This window comes from Callorhinchus milii, unplaced genomic scaffold (genome assembly GCF_018977255.1).
Source record: "Callorhinchus milii isolate IMCB2004 unplaced genomic scaffold, IMCB_Cmil_1.0 Scaffold4, whole genome shotgun sequence".
Taxonomy (NCBI): Eukaryota; Metazoa; Chordata; class Chondrichthyes; order Chimaeriformes; family Callorhinchidae; genus Callorhinchus; species Callorhinchus milii.
The window spans coordinates 17,944,651-17,966,308 of NW_024704745.1; the positions used below are offsets into that span (position 1 = coordinate 17,944,651).

The 21,658-nt window shown below is 40.1% G+C and overlaps 2 protein-coding genes and 1 non-coding gene across 4 annotated transcripts; 2 read left to right on the top strand and 1 right to left on the bottom strand.

Moving 5' to 3' along the window:
- Positions 1-1,294: 1,294 nt before the first annotated feature.
- Positions 1,295-11,646, top strand: rab9a (RAB9A, member RAS oncogene family). Of its 2 annotated transcripts, none has more exons than XM_007891625.2 (3): positions 1,295-1,399; positions 8,173-8,210; positions 9,511-11,646. In XM_007891625.2, exon 3 carries the CDS (start codon positions 9,552-9,554, stop codon positions 10,155-10,157), a length of 606 nt encoding a protein of 201 aa, XP_007889816.1. In that variant the 5' UTR covers positions 1,295-1,399; positions 8,173-8,210; positions 9,511-9,551; the 3' UTR covers positions 10,158-11,646. The 2 variants fall into 2 exon arrangements, with proteins under 2 accessions (XP_007889816.1, XP_007889817.1); XM_007891626.2 differs by lacking the exon at positions 1,295-1,399 and adding an exon at positions 1,932-2,190.
- Positions 11,647-14,039: 2,393 nt separating this feature from the next.
- trappc2 (trafficking protein particle complex subunit 2) lies at positions 14,040-21,650 on the bottom strand. Its single transcript, XM_007891624.2, has 5 exons — positions 21,484-21,650; positions 18,939-19,057; positions 17,946-18,090; positions 15,651-15,736; positions 14,040-14,253 (listed from the first exon to the last, which is right to left on the bottom strand). Exons 2-5 carry the CDS (start codon positions 19,029-19,031, stop codon positions 14,155-14,157), a joined length of 423 nt encoding a protein of 140 aa, XP_007889815.1. The 5' UTR covers positions 19,032-19,057; positions 21,484-21,650; the 3' UTR covers positions 14,040-14,154.
- trnal-caa lies at positions 20,600-20,671 on the top strand. Its single transcript has one exon. It is a non-coding gene; the product is annotated as a tRNA-Leu (tRNA).
- Positions 21,651-21,658: the final 8 nt, after the last annotated feature.

Sequence of the window (21,658 nt, forward strand, 5' to 3'; positions counted from 1 at the left end):
ATCTCTGGCAGGAGCATTTATGTTAAATTAACATTCTTGTCAAGATCACAGGCAATGAGACAAAGCTTCTGCTGTATTAGGGCTAATGTTTACGTGGTACAACTCAAACATTGTCGCTTGGTGCTATGGTAACTGCAGTTTGAAAGGGGGCATTATTGCTTCAGTTGAGCTTTTTTGGGACAAACTCAATTTTTGGAACGGACACTGCTAAAACCTCAATTTAAGCACTTGCTGAAACAACTCTATATTGCAACAAGCACTGTATCTGCTGCAGTCAATACATTTTCAATCTATTTTTAAAATTTACCGATTCCCCTCACGACAGTAGTGGTGTCCAGTTTTAAAATGTTGCAACCAACATTTTAAAAGATTTTTTTTAAAGATTTTTTTTTTAACAGCACAGGGAGACGGCGGTTCTCTGCTTGTGCCAGCTCCCTGAAAGAGCTAACTGTTTAGCCCCATTCCCTCGTCCCTCTTACATAACCTGCTCTATTTTTCCACTTTATACAAGCACCAGTCATCCCTGTGGATTTACCCTCTGTGTAAGGTAATAATTCCTGGTATCAGAACAGAGAACAGCCTGTATGTTTCACCCACAAATATACAGTCTATTCACCTTACAGTATATTCTGAGAGGCACTTTGAGATAGCTTGAAGTCATGATAAGGCTCTATATCAAATTCAAGGATTATTATTAGTAGTAGTAGTACCACCACCTGTAACACCAATGATAAAATCAGGCATTCAGTTCGTGGCTGTTTGCGGGACACTGCTGCGTGCGGATCGACTGCTGCGTTTGCCTACAAATACACAGTCACTACACTTCACAGAAGAAATCCCGCAAAGCTCTTTGAGACAACTACTGTGTGTGGGCTCTACATGAACCAGGGCTGATGCTGATTACCTGAGTGGCCTTACCCTGTGCCATGTCAGGGTCACCAGACTGTACACAGGTGTGAGCTTAACTGCTGCCTCTGTTGAGCTCCACTCGGTGTCCGTTGACTTTTAAACTTGCACCGGTTTCAAAAGCACGAGGAGCCAGAGAGAGAGAGTGCGAGAGAGAGAGCGCGCGCGCGCACGCGGGGGTGGTGGGTGGGGCGCTGGTCACGTGCCGCTCCGGCACCGGTGAGAGTTTAAAAGGACTCTGGGACCCGAGTCACGTGATCCACCGCGCGAGAGGGAGCGGTTGATCGTCCGTTTTCTCCCCCCCAACCCCCCCCCCCCCAGGAATGCGCAAGCGCAGTCGTACGCGACTCCTGTCCGTCCCCCTCCCCCACCCCACCCACCGAGGCGCGCAGACGCAGTGAGGAGGAAATTCCGGGGTTTTCTGCCCACTGTAACGCTCGTCTTTCCTCCTCCTCCGCCGACCAGAGTCGGACTGACAGCGAGCGAAGCCGGAGTGAGTATGGAGAGACCGGGGCCTGCTGTCAGGGTGGGGGGGGGAAGCGCCAGCTAACCCCGGGGGCCACTCACACCGCCACGCCGCGAGCGGAGCACTGACTTGACTTGACGTGCGGCGCTGTGGGGAGAGAGGGAGAGAGAGAGGGAGGCGCTCGGACAGTGGTGTAAATAAGCGCGCGTTATAAACCCGTCTTTACCGAGTGACACCCCCCCCCACCGCTCCCCGTAACGTCCTGACCCGTCTGCCTCACCGTGTCTCCGGCTGCCAGGCCCTCCCCTCACACCACACCACACCACCACCGGCAGCTCGACTTGGGTGTCTTGGCGGGGGCGGCGGCGGCGGCTGCACAGAGGGCAGATGGAGACACACAGACACAGACACGACGGGAAGAAATATGTTTATCGTAGAAAATGATAAATCAGGGACGAGCGCATCGACCGCGTGAGCCTTGAGGAGCGCAACGTACACACAGTCACATGGGGAGGGGGGAAATCTTCCGAGGTAAGGACGGCCCCCGGTGATGATGATGATGATGATGGGTCACGTCGGGTTGTGGTGCGATGTTCGTGGAGGAACGTCTCCGCAGTGAAGTGCAGTGTTCGTCTTCCACCCGCAGAAGCGAAAGGCGCTATCGCCGAATGCAAAGGCAAAGGCGTTACTGTTGTTGTTGTTGCTGTTGCTGTTATTTAAGGAGGGGTTTCGGAGCAATCTTGTCGGAGGAAGAGGGATCTGTGCGTTTGCACCGTTTGTAATCTTACACCGGGGTCTTGCGATCGCAGTTTCGAAAGGTTTGAATGAAAAAGTCGGTCCGTCTCTGTGAAAGGTTCGGCCAATTGGTCCATGTATTTACGTCGTCTCAAAACAGACGTGGTTAGACTTATAGCATAAATCGCACCGAACCGTATGAAAACAGATTTGGGTTCGGCAGAGAAGCCGTTTGTTTTCCTAAATGCCATTTCACTCAGAGTTAGGAAGCAGATTTATGCAGGTGAGCTCATGGTAGAGCTTTTTTTTAAAAAAAAATAGCATTGGGGATAAAGTATTGCTCTTCAAAATGTATGTTTAATCTGTGCGGGCCCGCAGTAATTTCAGTGATAACTTTTGCTTTCTTAAATTGTCTCCAGCTCCTCCGCTTGAGCAAGAACACCGCCCAGTTTAGCACTACGCCATACAGTCAGGAGGTGCGCAAGACGGGTTCAAGTGAAGAAGGCAGTGGCGTTATCTAGGAATGGAATTTGTGGTGATGGTTTTCCATTCATTCCTGGTTTTTGCCACTGATTCTCCCCAAGTTTGGCAGTCAGATTTTCGCCACAGATCACAAGGCAGGTCCTTTATGTGCATACAAAAACAGAAGTCGCTGGGAACACTCGGCAGGTCAGGCAGCATCTATGGAGAAAGGAAAGTGAGTCAACTTTTCGGGTCCACGACCCTTCGTCAGAACTGGGCATGTTGGGAGGGAGAGGCTTTTAAGGGTTAACAGGGAGGAGGCAGGGCAAGGAAGTCAAAGGACAAAATGGGGTAGGGGATAGTGGATGATGGGTTAAAGAGGCGTTAATGATGCAAAACAAAGGAAGGGACTGCAACAAAGAAGGGGAATGAATAGTGGTGTTTATACTGCAGAACAAAAGGGAGGGGGGGAAGATTGCAACAAAATAGGCAGGACCAGAGAGAAGAAAGGTGTGCCTGGGACCAATGGTCACAGAAGAGAGAGAGGGGGAATGTGAGCTGTTATTGTCTGAAATTGTTAAAATCAATATTGAGGCCAGAGGGCTGTAAGGTTCCTGGCAGATAACTGAGGGTCTGTTCCTCGAGCTTACGCTGTGGCTCATTGGAACAGAGTAGGAGACCGTGGATGGAGAAGCATAGGAGACTCCTGCTGGCCTATTCTCCTTGCACATGCCCCATCTCAGTGTCCGAGCCTCTTAGTGCATTGGTCAGACTGTACCTATAGTACTTCAAAAGATGTTTGACATAGGTTTACAGTGTCATATGACTTCCTACAGCCAATTTGAGATGTTACCTCAAAGTTTGAGGTTGGCCCGACAAGATTTGCCCTTTTGAATCCACTGTGGTCAAGCTCTATTTTGATCTTAGTCTTCTAGGCTGATAGCCCAGCGCAATGCTGGGGGAGCGATGCATTGTCAGAGGTGGCATCCTTCAGATGAGATGAAACTGAGGTCCTCGCTGCCCGATGACACATGAAATTGAGGTCTTATCTGCCTGTTCAGATGAACATTTGAGATACCATTGGCACTATTCAAAAAGAGAACGGATGGTATTTTGGCTAACAGTCCACCAGATAAAGAAATTGGTCATTCACATGCTGGCTGTTCATGGGACATTGCTGTGAGCAAATTTTGTTGCTGAGTTTGCCTACAAATAGTCACTACACTTTCCAGGAAATCCTGTGAAACGATTTGAGATGTTTCAATGGCTTGGGTGCACATTCCACCTCACAGAGCCAGTGCAGAACCTTCTTGTCTTGTTCCACTCTCAATTTTCCTTTAAACCCCACATCCATGCCTTGACTCAATTCCGCTTTCCCCAACTCTCGTAATGTTGCCCGCTTTCGCCACTACCTGTTCCCTCGGGCCACTGAGGCATGACTATGCCAACTCTACTCACCCAACTCTTTCAGAAGTTTGCAGATTGTGTTCTCTCCTGCACTCGGTTCTGCAAGCCCTCCACCCCTATCCTTTACCAGCTGCATTGGCTCCCTATCCCCAGAGGATCAAGTTTAAGGTCCTCATTCTTACTTTTAAATTCCTCCATGGTCCGGCCACACCCTACCTCTCTGATCTTCGATAATAATAATAATAATCCTTACATTTGATATAGCGCTTTTCACGTCGGGAGGACGTCCCAAAGCGCTTCACAGAACAAACTGTAAAGTGAATTAACTGTATTTTTTGTGGGCGAACGCGGCAGCCAATTGCGCACAGCAATGTCCCACAAACAGTCGTAGATTGAAAATGACCAATTTATTATTGTTTTTGGTTTGGAGGGATTATTATTAGGTGTGTGGAGTAAGGAAACTTGCCCAAGGTTTCGCCCTCTGCCTGGAATTGAACTCAGGTCTCTCACTTGCAAAGCGAGTGCTCTAACCACTGAGCTACAGGACTCTACCTTCCGCCTGTTCCCTCCGCTTGGCATTGGCCTGCTTCACATCCCCCACCTTGCCACTGGCGGTCGAATCTTCTGCCTTTTCTGCCCCAATCTCTGGAACTTCATTCTAGAGCCCCTCTGCCTCGCCCTTCCTTTGCCTCTTTCAAGGTCCACCTCAAGACCTTCCTCTTTGACCGTGCCTTCGGTCATCTTCCCATCCCCCTCGGCCCTCACCCTTCCCAAACACTCAGCTCTACTGACCAGTTCCTTGAGACCTCCTGCCAACGTGAAAGAAGCCATATAAATGTAATTTGTTGTGTTGTTTCGAAAGGCTGACATTTACAGTACTGTAAATATACTGATTGTACTGCATGGTGCCTGCGCATACTAATAAGAATTGATTGTTGGCTGACTGCAGTTTAACAAACAACTAGATGCACTGTATTTTTTTTCAGTTGTAACACCAAAACAGCGCCTTTAGATCCTTGAACTCTTCGCTGAGGCAGTTCTTTATACCTGTTTTATGGAGGCGAAACGTTAGGCATGTTTCCTTACTCCACACGCTGCTGTTTACCTACTATTGTAAGTAGGAACCCTGTTAATCGATTGGCAAATCGCTTTTCCTGGGGTAATAATCCCTTTAAAAAATAATTTGGTCACTCAATCCATCACTGTTTGTGGAACACTGCTGTGTGTAATTGGCTGCTGCATTTCACCCCACAAAATACAGTCAATTCACTTTCCAGTATATTCTGTGAAGTTCTTTGAGAAGTCTTGAAGATGTGATTAGGTGCTATATCAAATGTAAGGATTATTATTATTTTCCATTAATTGCCTTTTGCAAATGTTATATATCTGGTAATGCCTAACTGGAACTTTCTGGATATTAGGGTTCGCTCTTTATGGAAGATATAAATGTTTACTCATGCTGAGCTGAATGCATTGTTTCAAAATGAAGTATTTATAGTGACAGTGCATATTCCATAAACTAATTGTTGCTTTGCAACTCAGTTCTCCTCTCCCCTGTTGTAGCAGAAGTATTGAGCAATTATCCTCTGCAAGCTGACATTTTATTTGCGTGGTTGGTCAAAGGCAAAAGTTGTATAAGGTACTTGATACCATTGTTGAACTTTCAACTTGAGGAACTTGGTTTATATCTGATTTTTGTATGCTAAATTAGAAGAAGGTATACAAAACCATTAAGAAAATTAACATACTTTGAATTTTTTTAACAATCGGTTTAATATGCAAATTTACTTAACATTAATTTGATAAGCAGTAAGACAATTAGTACTACATCTAACATGGAATTTAGGAGGAACCAACTTCAGGTTGACAGTGATGAAAAAGTGCAACTTGCTGCCGGAAGCTGTAATTGTAAAAAGCATCAATGTATTTAGGATGAAACTTGATGCATACATGAGGGAGAAGGGATTAGGACAGGTGAATTCTCATGTGAAGTATAAATACCAGCACAGACTAGTTGGGCTGAATGACCCATTCTGCGGTAGTTCTTGGCATTTAAATATTGTCTTGCATAATAATATGTTAACATTATAGTGTTGACCAATGTGGAAATTAGTTTAAAAAATGTTGGGTGTGGAGTGCAGCAAGAAAGGTTTCTTAGGTTCAAATTAAAGATGTTTGAAGGCCTCAAGCAGAAGTCAAGTAGTGTATTTCACTGTGAGGGACAGAGAGCTTCACTTGATTTTTGTTGGGTATTTGCTGGAGGACTCAGTGTAAGTTGCATGCCCACTCGGCCACAGAAAGTGGCAGTCTGGAACTGAACATGTACTGAAAATAACTTGTTGCGTATTTGGGTTATTTTGAATTGTTGTATTAGTTTTACAGAAAAGAGGACCTCAGCTCTTTGCAGATGAACATTTAGGTGAATGCGTCTGAAATGTTTGAACTTCAATGGTACCCTTAATGTTGGCTTTCTTTTAGAGAAAACGTTTGGCTTTTGATAAAAACCTCAGTTATCAAGTCTTGATTTTATTTGAAACTTTTTTTTCAAATCCTTACTTAAAAAAAGTAAGTATTTATTTTCCAAATTTCTGAGTGCCTCCAAGTGTGCTGAACATGAAAGAGGCAAATTGAGCATGCTCAGAAAAGCTTTGAAAAGTCATGAGATTTTAAGGAAATATTATGAGTGGACAGTTTAAAATAACCAAAATCACAAGAGTTGGCAAGACCAAGACTGCTGATATCCCAAACTACACGTGAAGCATTAGCAATTTATGGAATCGCAGTTATCAAGATTGAATTCCTGTCGAATTCACTGTCAGCAATTTTTGAATGTATAATATATAGTTGTAGAAAAATCTTTAAGCATGGAATCATTGTGGAGACAGCGTAACATAAATTAGTGATGTAAAAGCTGAAGATGGTTGTATAAAAGCATACCCCTTTTGCTTCTGTGTCATTTTAGTGTTTTTCAACTAAAAATAAATTGCATTTGTTATGGCACCAATAATGTCAACATCTCAAAGAACTTTATGCAAAAAACCTCAAATATAGTTATTCTTTATTTGTAGGCAAAGAGGCAGTACCACTCAGATGACAGTGGCAGAACCACTATGTTTGTTATTTCTTCTTAATATTTTACCTCAAAACATTTGTTATTTTTTTTCTGGTTCAGTCTTGGTTTTCCATCTGGTATAATAATATATAATCTGATTGGCAGATTGCTTTTCTGGGGGTAATAATGCCTTCAAAAAAAATTAACAATAATTTGGTCACTCAATCCACGATTGTTTGTGGGACACTGCTGTTCACAATTGGCTGACACTTCTCGTCCACAAAATATACAGTCAATTCACTTTACAGTATATTCTGTGAAGTGCTTTGTGACGTCTCAAAGATAGATTAAAGCCCTATAACAAATGCAAGAATTATATTATTATGATTGCATGGGAATTTGCTGTATGCAACGAAGTGATAAGGCACTATATCAAATGCAAGTATTATTATAATCCTATTTCATACACACAGAAAAATCAATATTCTGAAAATGGCATTCGTAAAACAGGAATTATGTCTAGTAATTGCTTCTGTGGTTTGCTGAGATTTAATAAATGCTCTTAAAGTATTTTTAGAGTGCAGTTACTAATGCACATATAATAAAATATATGTGCCAAGTTTTTAAAAAAAATTTATTTAAATATTTTGCATTATGATCAATGGAGCTCAGCCTAATGTCATGGAGAGCCTTGAGCCCAGAAAATTTGGTCATCCCTGCCCTCGCCAACCATCCCCCAGATAAAATTGGTCATTCACTTCGGATATTTGTGGGACATTGTTATGAACAAAACAGCCACCTTCTTTCCTGTAGAGCACGTCGATGTATCCTGAAATTAAAGATTATATCGAATGCAAGAATTATTATTAAAGTTAGCCAACAAAATTCTAGATGCCATTTTTATTCTTTGGGTAAAGCAATATTTAAGGTACTGCATGATGTATATTGTATATGTCCAATACAAAGGTCTTTATTTTCTTGTCACTTCAATCCTTTAATAATGTTGATGGATTGAACCCATTCTTACAGTATTGAGAAGAAAAATTGTTCTAAATAAATAGTGAGGTAACTGATTACCTGTAAAAGCTGAGTGACAAGGAAAATACAATTTATAACACTTTCATGTTTTTATTTTTTTTCACAGGAATCTAATCTAATGATGCATTGATCTGAAGCAAAAAGGTAAGAAATTAGTTTCTATAGAAGCAGAAGTGGTGTACCTTTAATATAAATACTATATATTAACCAGAATATTAAAGTTGAAAATGTTCACTCTATTTGTGGTATTAACGTGTTAAGGGCATCTCTTGATCCAAGCATTCATTTTTTCCCTTTTGCCTCTTGGGAGCACAATAGTGTTTAAATAAATGGTAGTCAGGAATAACTTCTAACTTGATGTGTTGCAGGCAACTGTAGCATAATTGAAACATTCTCAACATTACAGGTGCTGTGTCAGATCCAAGGATTGTAATACGATATTTATCTGTAGGTATTTCCCATTCATTTAGTGGAAGTAGATTTTCACTAATCTTCATTTCTCTGTTTCCAGTACGATGCAGTCAACGGATTTGAAAAAAATGTTCAGTTGGCAAAACTGTAGTATAAGAGATGCTTTGTGCTGTAAAAAGCATGCAAGCATATAATGTACAATCAGACCAGTGACAATGTGAGCCAGTATTACATATTTGGGACTTTGTGCTGGAGATCTTTGGATCCTGAGGTCCTTTTACATTGTGGTTTTGCTATCTTGTTCTTTTTCAACTGTAATGGAGGCAATGAAGAATTTGTGTGCTGGTTTTGCTGTTAGTTTTAGGAAACTTGAATATGGGATTGCAGAGGGGGAAAGATAAGCAAGCAGGAAGGAAACAGAGATGAAATTAATTTTTTTTAAAAATGCGTATATTTAATTTACTGTCATTATAGTGGATCTCATGTTTCATGTGATTGGCACACCTTTTATAATCTCGGCTCATGGGCAGAGTCAGATTATCTGTTTTCAAAAGTGGAAGACAGATCTATTAATATTTTACTGAATGAACGAGTTTTAAGATGTTTGAAGCTAGAGCAAAATTGATGGAGGCAGATAGTTTTTTCAACTAAAAGATTACTTTTCTTAAAAAGTCTGTAACCTAAAGAGTCTTTTGCATATTTTTCAAAAAGTTTTAAAAACAAATATTGCAATTTAGTTTGTTTTGTTGAATTGCAAAAAAATTAAAACTAAAAATTATAGCATTTAGAAAATAAACTTATGGTTCTAAGTTTGAGACCTTTGGTATATTTTCAAAATGAACTTCTTTTTCTCTTCCCCACCCTTCCTTACTGTAGACTGGGCTTTCCTTTCTACACAGCACTTCTCCTTTGGATTAAGCTTAACAACTCCCTCACACACTGGTCTGTCCTCATTAGTGCTTGTATATTGCATACTTTTAGTCTTTACACAAACGTAGTATATGGTAATGAGATTTTGTTTGTATTTTTGTAGGCTATTTCGCTTCATTATTGAAATCTATTTTTAACACTGCAATGGCTGGAAAATCAACTCTACTGAAGGTGATCCTGCTGGGTGATGGTGGAGTAGGGAAAAGTTCACTCATGAATAGATACGTTTCCAATAAGTTTGATATACACTTATTTCATACAATAGGGGTTGAATTCTTAAACAAAGACTTGGAAGTAGATGGACATTATGTGACCATGCAAATATGGGATACCGCTGGTCAAGAGCGGTTTAGAAGCCTACGGACACCGTTCTATCGAGGCTCTGATTGCTGCCTCCTTACATTTAGTGTAGACGATCACCAAAGCTTCTACAACTTGGGCAATTGGAAAAAGGAATTCATTTACTATGCAGATGTAAAAGAACCAGAAAATTTCCCATTTGTAATTCTGGGTAATAAAATTGATGTCAGTGATAGACAAGTTTCAACTGAAGAAGCTCAAGCCTGGTGTAAGGATAATGGTAACCATCCTTACTTTGAAACCAGTGCAAAAGATGCCACCAATGTTGCAGGGGCCTTTGAAGAGGCTGTTCGTCGAGTTCTTGCTGCCGAGGATAGATCTGAGAGTTTCATGCAAACGGACACAGTGAAACTAAATCAAGGAAGGAAACATAGGTCTACTTGCTGCTGATTCTGTTCTCTTAAGAAGGAGCAATAAACTTTCCACTGTGTGCCACTTTCCTAGACTGGTATTAATTGGGGTTGTACAAATGCTCAGATCTGCGTAAACTTTAATTTTGAAGAAAATGGTGCCAGCCAACTGAATTAATTGAGGGGTGACAATTTGATAAATGTTGCTATACAAAGAATATCCAGAAAACTGTCCTGGCTACGGGTATGACCCTCCTCCATTTTGTCACAATGATTGGGCCATTGTATTTGCTTTTTGAGTTGGTTGCTGGGATGCTTGCTTAACCCAGTTATTTCTGGAGTTAAGTTATATTCAACAGCTGCAACTGCCTTCTGGCCAACCATTAAGACAAAATTGGAAGGGGAGATTGTGCCGTACATTAATAAGGCAGAATATTCTGCAATGTGAATCACTCCTTACAGTTTTGCCATAGACTGGTTTGCTGCAAACAATATAGATACGCACATGTACGCACAAAATTATAGGTGTGCTGCCAACTGTTTTTTATTGTTGGTTGGATGTGATTAGACACAAAATAATTTTTCAAATTTCATTTTTTTAGATTGTAAAAATACTTCAAAAACAAGAGTAAAAAGAGTTCATTTTGGTATCAACAATGAGGCATTTCTAACCAAAATTTCTAACTTCTTTTGAGAACAGCAATACTAGAGGCCATTTGAGACAATGTTTTGGAATTTAATAAATGAAACGTCTGCCATTGCTATACACTGTTGTTTTCAACAAACATTTATTTTCTGAATGCAATTCTTTTCATATTTTGGTCATTACTGGATATTGATGTAACATGAAAATATATGTTGGTTTTGCACTATTTGAAGGATCATTTTCTCTTTTCTAATGTGCTCTGACCACAAACTAAATTGAATACATTCAGTTTTCTGAGCAGCATTGGAGGAATCTTACAATTGTTTACAAAATTTATGTCTAATCTCATTCCCAATATTTGAATTCTGATTAACTAGGGTTTTTTCTATCACGTTGTGTGTTTTGCTTTCCTTTCTTAAGTGGAGCTTTTGCAGAGCACCACTGAGAATGTCATCTATGTCTGGTATAGCTTACATTTGCTTAATGTGGCAATGTCAAGTAACCATGAGATTGTTTGCTATTTTAGGGGTTTGAAGAAAAGGTAGCATGTTTGCTCAAAAACCCTGCTGGATCAGTCGGCTATTGAAGGGTTCATTTTGTTAATATACAGATAAATCAAGAAAAGCATTGTGATCATGAAATGATGTAAAGTACAATATATTTAGAAATATCCTGTAAAGAATAGAGATGCAATTTGAATTTCCTTTACATGTGTTAAAAAAAAGTAATGGTAGGTTCAGTTCTTACTTTCTGTTATTTGAAGTAGCTCTGAATTATATATTTTTTCCTCAGGATTTAATGTAACCTGTAAACAAAATTTATACTTGTACATACTCTTATTCTGGATATTAAGATGTCAGATTGCATAAATATATCTACTGGACTGACATGGCTTTTTCAATTAACTAATTTTCAAATTGTACTTCATATGTGGTGTCAAAAGATCTTCGATGCTTGTAGCTAATTATTTAGCACAATATGAAATTAGTCACTGATGTATGTTCTGTTGCTGTAACATATGTTGCAACAAACTATGACTGGTTGATTTTGATCAGTTAACCCTAACATTTGTGAACTGTGTTGTGCACCTTCCAAGGCCAATAGATTTGGTTGCAAACCTATTCTAAGGCTTATTACAAGGAGAATTGAATCAATAGCAAGAGGTAACTAGCTTTCTTTCTCCCTTGCCCCCCCTCCCCACACACACATACTCAAACACAAACAATTCTAGCACCTTCTCAAACAGCATAACTAAGATCAGGAATTTACTGTGGAGAAATTATGAATCTAAATCCATGTCTTTATAGTGTGGTGCTGTATCACCGTGCTGTCTTTCTAAAGGACTATATATTTACTTTAAGAAGAGTGCAATGTTATTAAATGACTACTTCAGATTGCACTTGGTAAAACAAATTCACAAGCATTGATCAAGAAATATTGTTTAGGAGTGCCAAACAGTTTACTCCTATTTAGTTTACTGTATAAAATTTACTTGTACAATTAAAACTAAATATTGTAGAAGGGTTAGTCACTATAAATTGCTGTATGCAGTTCCTGTTAGCTTGTCAATGCTGCACAACCCAAGCCGTTATCTTATAAGGAGGATTCTATAAAAATTCAAGTTGTACTATTTTCTCCCGATGGCCACTTATCCTTGGGAGTTTTTTTAAAAAAATCAAATTGTAAATCTATGAAAATTGCATTACACTGCAACTACTGTCTTTTAAAGAAACTGATTCATATACTAAATATAACATCTGTGTTTTGAAAACTGCAAAATTACATTTATATGGCTCCTTTCAGTGGAAGGCCATCCCAAGGAGTTGGACACTTAAGGGTTTGCATACGAGCTGTAGGTTGGAATCTAAAGGGGTGGGGAGTAAACGCATTTTAAATTATAGTAATGCTAAAGTTTAGCAATCAGTACAATTGAACCATGGGGGTTATAAAGGGAATAATAATCCTAGCATTTCATGTAGCACCTCATGATGTCAAGACGTCTCAAAGCGCTTCACAGAAAATACTGTAAAGTGAATTGACTAGATTTTCTGGGTGAGACGCGGCAGCCAACTGCGCATAGCTGTGACCTCACAACAGTCATGGATTGAGTGACCAAATCATTATTTTTTGAAGGGATTATTACCCCCGGAAAGCAATTCGCCAAACAACTAACATCCGGGTTCCTACTTACTGCTGGAGAGGTGCATGGAATAAGGCAGTTGCTTAAGGTTTCAAAGACAGACAGGCAGAGACCCAGATAGGCTTTATGTTGTTGAGAATGAATGTTATGCAGTCCACATATGATTCCAAATACAAAAGAAATGCTTCCGCCTCCGGCTAGATACTATAAACATGCCTCTAGAATTGATATTGCCTCACTAAATTTACCCTCTTTGAGTATTTAAAAATGGAACTAATTATAGTTTACATCTTTTACACTAATAGATTACTTATTTCCAAGATTTGCTATTGTGCATTATAGAATGCAAATTTGGTGCCTCATTTAAAAATAACTACCACATAGGTCAAACATTAAGCAATTATGCAAGCATAGTAGTTTGATAGACATTTGTTATGGAATTATCACTCACTCAATATATTTAATGAGTAAATATAACCATAGTTTTAATATTTAAATTTACCCATATCTTTTAATTTCTCTAAAGGTACTTTCAGATAGTTGCTTTAATGTGTGTAGTAGTATTTTTGTATTTTGATTGAATTCTACTAGTTGTGGAAGTTTCCTGTTGAACCGGTTTTAGCTCCGTTGTTATTGAGTAATTGATAGCTGCACCGCACGTGAAGATGTTTTGGGTTTGAATGCAGCCTCTATTGTTCATAATCTGGTTTCCCCTAAACAATATTGTGTCTAATGCAAGGATGTCCTTACTTTAGTACCTAAAACACAAAACCTAAATAAGGCCAGACAAGAAGGGAGGAAAATAATGTGAAAGATGTTTGTACTACTCTTCCCAGAACAATGCCACATCATGCCTATAAAGACAGACAACATTTTCAGCCCTGAGTTAAAATAATATTAGTTAACAACTATCTTCCAGAAGATGAGCAATGGTTCATTACTAACTCATGAACAATGTCAGTCCTTTCTGGTGGAGGATTGAGTTAGTAAATTTATTTATGATAACATCCCATTGTATAAATTCCCTTCCATTTCACATACAAACAAATGTAATGAAAAAGAAGCAAATTGTTGCACCTAGCATGAAATCAACAGTTATCTTGTGACAGCACACACAAAAATACAATGATCAGAAATGTTATATATTGATTTAATGCAGAACAATAAACATTTTCTTTTAGTGATACCTTATCTATTGAATATATATAATATATATACACACACACACATGAGCATATTATCATTTATAATTTAACTCAATAGATGCTTCTTTCCCAAAAACTGAACTTTTCTGTCAAAGGCAGTAGATCGAATGAGTGTGTTGGGTTCATAAAAAGGATTCATGGCAAACTGAAAGAGACAAAAGCAGATTAGGATGCTAAAACATTTACTCCAAAGCAAGTAAAACTAAGATTGGTAGTTTGACAATTTGAAGGGTTTTCTGCTCTGATTGAAATAATTTAAAATTTAAGTGGGTATACAGAGTAACTACAGGCAGGTTAATCATTTAAGCTTTTTGATCATTTGTATAAAAAAAGACTGGTAAATATTTTATGCAGCAAGAATAAATTAAGCATCTAAATGTTTTCATTTTTTAAGAACATAAGAATTTACTAGGCGAAAGAAGTCGAAGGTCCATCCAGTTCACCATCCTGGCATTCGCTTAACATGTCGTATTCCAAACTATAGTATCCTGAGATATTATTTTCTAACAGTAATCTAATTTATTCTTGAAACAAACGACACTTTCTGCTTTCACTGTCTCCCTAGGGAGCCTGTTCCATATGTTTACTACTCACTCACTGAAATAGTGTTTCTGCAGATTTGTTCTGAATTTACCCCTTTCAAGTAGAACCAGAAGGCTGTGCCTTCTGGTTCTACTGTTCAGTACAAGATAAAACAGCTTGAAATGGTCTACATTATCTTGTCCCTTCAAAGTCTTCAACTGTAATCACATCGCCCCTCAACTTTCTCTCCGATGTGAACATGCCCAGTTTATCTAATTGCTCCTCATAGTCCAGTCCCACTATCTCCTCAATCATTTTGGATACCCTCTGTAGCTCGATCGCTGCAACCTCCTTTTTATATTGCGGAGACCAAAACTGCACACAGTATTCCAAGTGCGGTCTCACCAGTGATTTATAAAGTGGCTGGATTATCCAAATATTTTGGCTCAAAATTGCCTTTTTAATACAACCCAGCATCTGGTTTGCTTTACTCATTGCTATTGAGCACTGTTGCGATAGCTTCAATTTATTGTCAATCAGGACCCCCAGGTCCTTTTCATTTTCCGTACAAATTATTTTCTTTCCATTTAAAAATAGTCCATTTCTGGATTTTTTTTGTCGCCATGTTAAGCACTTTGCATATCTTTTTAAAAATAAATGAAAATGCACGTCAACGTGAATGGGCAAAACTAGCCGACCACAGTCATTGAAGAAGTCTGTTCAGATCGCTGTATATGTTCAAATAGTATTTTACACAGTGGTGTTCCATTCATTAATCAAATACTGCTGTGCTATAAGATTCAGATGCATCAAATCAGATTTCACTCTTGCTGGTGACTGAGGGAAGCTGCTAGTTCTTCACCAACACGTTGTAAAACAATGATATACATGCCTCAACAGATTTGTGCTTGATCGTATATTCCAATGTTACGTAGTAATAGTTAACTTCCAAGATGGTTGGGTAGATTCATATTTCCAATGGGAAAACAAGAGTGATAAATGTGCTAAATTAATGCTTACCTTGATGTATAAATCATAGACATCATTGAAGAAATTCTTTATTCCATCTTCTTGCCTGACATCATGCAACATAATAAATCTCATATGTGAGGCAAAGTTAAGGAAACGCACAAATTAAATGGAATGGAACTGACATTTTCATTACATTACTACTCTTCCCCAAATGCACTCATGAATTTTTGTGGCTAGAATATTTTCTGACGACCAAGTAGAGTGATCCATATATTTCTGGACATTTGGCAGCCGTGGGGTTGATGAGAAATTTCACCCAAAAATACAGTCACTGTACGGTATATCCTGTGAAGTACTTTGGACAAATGTGGCAGCCGTGGACAAATGTGGCAGCCAAGGAATTGATGACAAATTTCACCCAAAAATGCAGTCACTGTACAGTATATCCCTTGAAGTACTTTGAGACATCCCCCTGATGTATACAGGCTCTCTCAAATGTAAAGATGAATTATTATTATAAAATTTATCTGGAGGTATCTTGGCTGGGAACTCCACGTTTTCAACAGGTGTTATAGAATCTAACACCCACATGAACAGGCCGACAAGACTTCATTTTAACGACTCATTTGAAGGTAGTACCTCTGACAAGGCAGCACTTCTTTAGCAATACACTGGAATGTCAATCTATACTGCATTAAAGACAATATTTAACTTCCTGTTCAAGTTTCTTGTTTATGTTTAGTAACGCTTAAAACAACATCTTGTACATTTCCATCTACTTTCAAAATATTCTCATTGTCAACTGACATATTGCCACTGTTATTAAAAAACGTGTATTCCATATGCTCTTATGGGATGTTGATTACATTTGTACAAACAGACAATTTTAACATTTAGAGAAGAAACTCCAAACAGCCAGGAATTAATTACAAGATGCAACAATGTACACACATTGTACAAGATACATTGTACAATGTACAAGATGCACACGCCTAATAATCCCTCCAAAACAAAAAAATAATAAATTGGTCATTTTCAATCTACGACTGTTTGTGGGACACTGCTGTGCGCAATTGGCTGCCGCGTTCGCCCACAAATATACAGTCAATTCACTTTACAGTTTATTCTGTGAAGCGCTTTGGGACGTCCTCCCGACGTGAAAAGCGCTATATCAAATGCAAGGATTATTATTATTATTATTATAATGTGTAATATGCTGTCCCCTGTTGGTTTTGGATGTGAATGTACTCAGACAATCCAAAACTAGTTCTCAACTTCTGTAGTTTTGTTTTACTGTACTTCCATTTCCAATGGCAACACAAGAATAACTAGTTTCCGATAGACTTTCTTAATCACAAGGGAAAAAAAACACTCGAGTAACACCACTTCCAATTAGAAGAGACTGGATGTCACAGTGAATGAAAACATTTTTAAGCATTAATGTTTTCTGCTACTTTGAATGGTTCTATATTAAATAAACTTGGACAGATTCCAACCAAGAAAGTGCAGTCCCAAGAAGGTGAGGAAAGAGGAAGACAATGAAGGGAAATTCAATAGTTGAAAATGTCAAAGATACAAAAGAGTTTGAGGATCAGAAAGCTGATCATAAAAGGGTAGGATGTCAGTAGTGACTTTAATCAAGGCTGTCTCAGTGTGTGGGCAGATCAATAGCCATACTGGTGAATAAGGAGAGAGGAAAGAGATGTGAACATAGTTGGGTGGTGATTACAGAAAGAAAGGACATTAGAGATAATTTGGAAGGGTTAAGAGTGCACAACAAATGTGCAGATAAACCAATAATAATAATCCTTGCATTTGATATAGCGCTTTTCACATCTAGACGTCTCAAGCGCTTCACAGAATATACTATAAAATGAATTGTATATTTTGTGGGCCAAACGCGGCAGCCAATTGCGCACAGCAGTGTCCCACAAACAGTCGTGGATTGAAGTGAGCAATTTTATTATTGTTATTATCAGGAGTGTGGAGTAAGGAAACTTGCCCAAGGTTTCGCCCTGTCGGGAATCAAACCCAGGTCTCTCGCTTGTGAGGCGAGTGCTCTAACCACTGACTACAGGACTCCCTGGTGATGCCAATCTATATTGTTGCTTCTGCTTGGGACGAGGCAATACTAGCCAACTAGAGATTTACTCTGTGTGAACAACATCAGAAGTGTGTTTATCGTAATCCTATCCTTCAATCAATGGAGATATCCAGCACAACAGGTGAACATAACTGACTGAATACAATCTATATTTCTGTTAAATTATTTTGTGATTTTGTTTAGTCTAAAAAAATTCAACTAAAATAACTAGATAAAAGGCAACATGTACAAAAGGATATGTCCAGCTGTAACAAATGCAGAGACAAACCATTCATTGAACTTGTCAACAGTCTTCAAGTACATATTGTTGGATAACCACATGTTTTCATCTACTAGGTCGAGAGCAGCATGAGCTATGAACTGGTTAAGATGTCGGTGATCATCCTGTTTTGGAGAATTAAACAAATATCTTAGAAATAAATAAGGAACTCATGTGTAAACTCAGCCTTCCTATAAAATTCCATTCCAGAAAAGATTCAGATCAGAATCACTATTACTTCTGGGGCTATGCTGAACACAAAATAATGTCTTCAAAACATTGGTTGTAACAGTAGAAATGTGATCAATCATCGGATGAATTACTGTAAACAAACTAATGTTAATACAATAGAAACAGAATAATATGCTTTTCCTATTCCAAACACAGCTGCCAATTGGTGCAGACAAAAATCCCACAAACAGCTTTGAAGCAAATGATAAATTTATCTGGAGGATATTGGTAAGAACACAAGAAGAAACTTCTTTTTTCAAATAGTGTCATAAGATTTTTAACATTCACCTGAACAGGCAAAGCAGACATATTGTTAGGACAGAGTAGAGAGATTTATTCCACATCTGATCTGTGCTATAAACTAAAAGTGTTTGATGCAGACACTGTGTAACAAAATATGACGAGAAAAAAAACTTCCATTCCATCACCGTTTAGAAAGACCCACAGAACAACACACAAAGAAATGAACCTGATTTGCTATTTGGAATAATGTTGAAATCGTTCTGATAACAGCAATATCAGTATTGCCAATGAAAGATCATTCCTTTCTAAAAGTTTTTCTGCGCATCTTAAATTCTAGTGCCCAGTCATACCTTAGAATAATATTTTACAATATACAAACATTGGATACATATCCACTGTTTTTATAGTATCAATAATCAATAATTCTGGTATGATTAAACAATATTCCTATACCAGCTATTGTGTTTTCTTCCCAATAAACATTTCTACTAATACTCACTTTCGGCTCCATCTTGCCTGCTGGAAGAAACTCCATTTCAAACACTGGGTTGTCATGATGACCAACAATAACAAAATAAAAACTGCCAGACATGATTCTGATACAACCTGTTAAATAAACTAGAAGAGAAAGGTCATTATTAAAATGGATACAACGCATAAATCAGAAACATGGTTGTAAACAGGGAACTGTCCTGGAAGAAAGAGCAAAAGTAAACAATGGCAGAGTTTGTGATTTGAGCTTTGGTTTAGATGGCCAAGAAAATTTGCATACAGCAAATTCCCATGCAATCAGCAAATTCCCATGCAATCATAATAATATAATCCTTGCATTTGTTATAGGGCTTTAATCTATCTTTGAGACGTCTCAAAGCGCTTCACAGAATATACTGTAAAGTGAATTGACTGTGTATTTTGTGGGCGAAACATGGCAGCCAATTGGCGCAAAGCAGTGTCCCACAATAGTGGTCGATTGAAGGACCAAATTATTAGTGTTTTTTTTTTGAAGGGTTTATTACCCCCCGGAAAGTGATCCGTCAATCAACGAACAATCGGATTCCTACTTACTGCTAGGTAAACAGAGGTGTGTGGTGTAAGGAAATGTTTCGTCCAGGAATCAAACCCAGGTCCTCTCACTTGTGAAGCGAGCGCTCCAACCACTAAGCTGCAGGACTCATGGAAATGACTGATCTCCCAGAAGGATCGAATTCAAGATCCTCATCCTCACCTACAAGGCCATTCACGGCTTTGCTCCCTCCGACCTCTCTGACCTACTACTATCCCCCTACTTACCTGCCCGTACCCTCCGTTCCTCTGGCTCCGGTCTGCTCCACATCTCCCGCCCTACCATCGGTGGTCGGGCCTTCAGCCTCTCAGCCCCGAGGCTCTGGAACTCCATACCCCAGTGCCTTCGCCACCTCCTCCCTTTCCTCCTTCAAGGCCGGTCTCAAGACCTTCCTCTTCGACCGTGCCTTCAGCTCCCCTCTCAACTCTTTACCCCCTCCTCGCTCCCTCCCTGACCATTTCCCCCTGCTCGGGTCCTGACCCAACTGTCCAGCGCCTTGGGACGTCCTCCCGACTTGAAAGGCGCTCTATAAATGGAATCTTGTTGTTGTTGACTAAATTATCTGTTGGCTAGAACTCCAGGAGAAAATCCCTTCTCTTTTTGAAATAGTGTCTGGACCTCAGTTTAATATTTCATCTGAAGGACAGAAACTCCAACAATGTAATGCACAATACGACTGCCCTAATGTAATCTCTGACTCCTCGAGGCCAAAGGATGCATTACTTCCTAACTGACCTAATCTTTACTCTTCTCCTCAACCGCATCCTGTCCTGACATTCACCCATTGACATACATTTCCAAACAGTAGCCTCTGAAATAACAGAAATGAGTTGAACCCCCATCCCAAGAACACAGAGTCCACTTGTCTCCATCAGCTAACCCAACATAGGAAGACTAGGGTGTACTCAATGGGCCTGCCCACAAGTCATTACTCCAGAGGATAAAAAGCAAACTGCAAGCATAGAAAGAAATCTAGATATCTTCTGCACAAAGTAGGACAGGCATGGTGTCAGTGACAGCATAGCTGCTTTTCTACATAGTTGTTTAAAAAGAGAGACTAGAGTGAGAAGCTAGACTGCCTCTCTACCGATAATGGGAGTCCTGTAGCTCAGTGGTTAGAGCACTCGACTCAAAAGCGAGAGACCTGGGTTCAATTCTCGGCAGGGCGAAACGTTGGACAAATTACCTTACTTAACATGCCTCTCTTTACCTAGCAGTAAATAGGAACCCGGTTGTTAGTCGATTGGAGGATTGCTTTTCCAGGGGTAATAATTCCTTCAAAAAAAATAACAATAATAAATTGGTCACTCCAACCCACGATTTTTTGTGGGACACTACTGCACACAATTGGCTGCCGCGTTTTGCGCACAAAATACACAGACGGGATAGGGCGCTATATCAAATGCAACAACAACAACAAGGTTACATTTGTATAGCGCCTTTCACATCGGGAGGACGTCCCAAGGCACTGGACAGTGTACAGCATTTCAGACCCGAGCTGGGGTCAGGGGGGGTTAAGGAAGGGGAGGGGAAGGCGGTCGATGGTACGGTCGAAGAGGAGGGTTTTGAGGCGGGATTTGAAGGAGGCTAAGGAGGGGGCGAGGCGGAGTGACTGGGGGATGGAATTCCAGAGGTTGGGGGGGCAGAGCGGCTGAAGGCTCTCCCGCCAACGGTGGGGCGGGCGGGGCGGGCGGGCGGGGCGGGGGGCGTGGAGCAGGACAGAGCCGGCTGAGCGCAGGGAGCGGGCGGGTTGGTAGGGGGTTAGGAGGTCGCAGAGGTAGGGTGGGGCGAGGCCACTCACATTCAACTGTGGGAAACTTGCAAGGATTATTATTATTATTATTATTATTAACCCCCAAATATCGGAAGCGACGGCCCGTAAAGGCGCTCAGTCACAGTGATGGCAGCTTTGGCGACACAGAGTCACTGACTGACAGACTGACGGTAAAGGCGGTCAGGAGGGAGGGGGGGAAGCTCTCACCGGGGCCGGGCGGCGCTGCACTGGCACAGTCCCGGGTGGGTGGGTGGGTAACGGCGTCAAGTGGTCAAAGCCGCGGGACCGAGAGGAAGGAAACGCGAGTCTCTCCGCACAGGTCAACCGCCCTCTCCCCCGAGTCTCCCACGACAGCCGCAGGACTCGGCCGCTCCTGGCTGAG

Excerpts from the sequence above, each read along its gene's own strand:
- rab9a (XM_007891625.2), top strand. The coding sequence starts at position 9,552 with ATGGCTGGAAAATCAACTCTACTGAAGGTGATCCTGCTGGGTGATGGT.
- trappc2 (XM_007891624.2), bottom strand. The coding sequence starts at position 19,031 with ATGTCTGGCAGTTTTTATTTTGTTATTGTTGGTCATCATGACAACCCA. Across the intron at positions 18,091-18,938 it reads CAGGCAAGATGGAGCCGAAA|GATGATCACCGACATCTTAA; the intron begins GTGAGTATTAGT and ends TCTCCAAAACAG. Across the intron at positions 15,737-17,945 it reads TGCATTTGTTACAGCTGGAC|ATATGAGATTTATTATGTTG; the intron begins ATATCCTTTTGT and ends ACTTTGCCTCAC.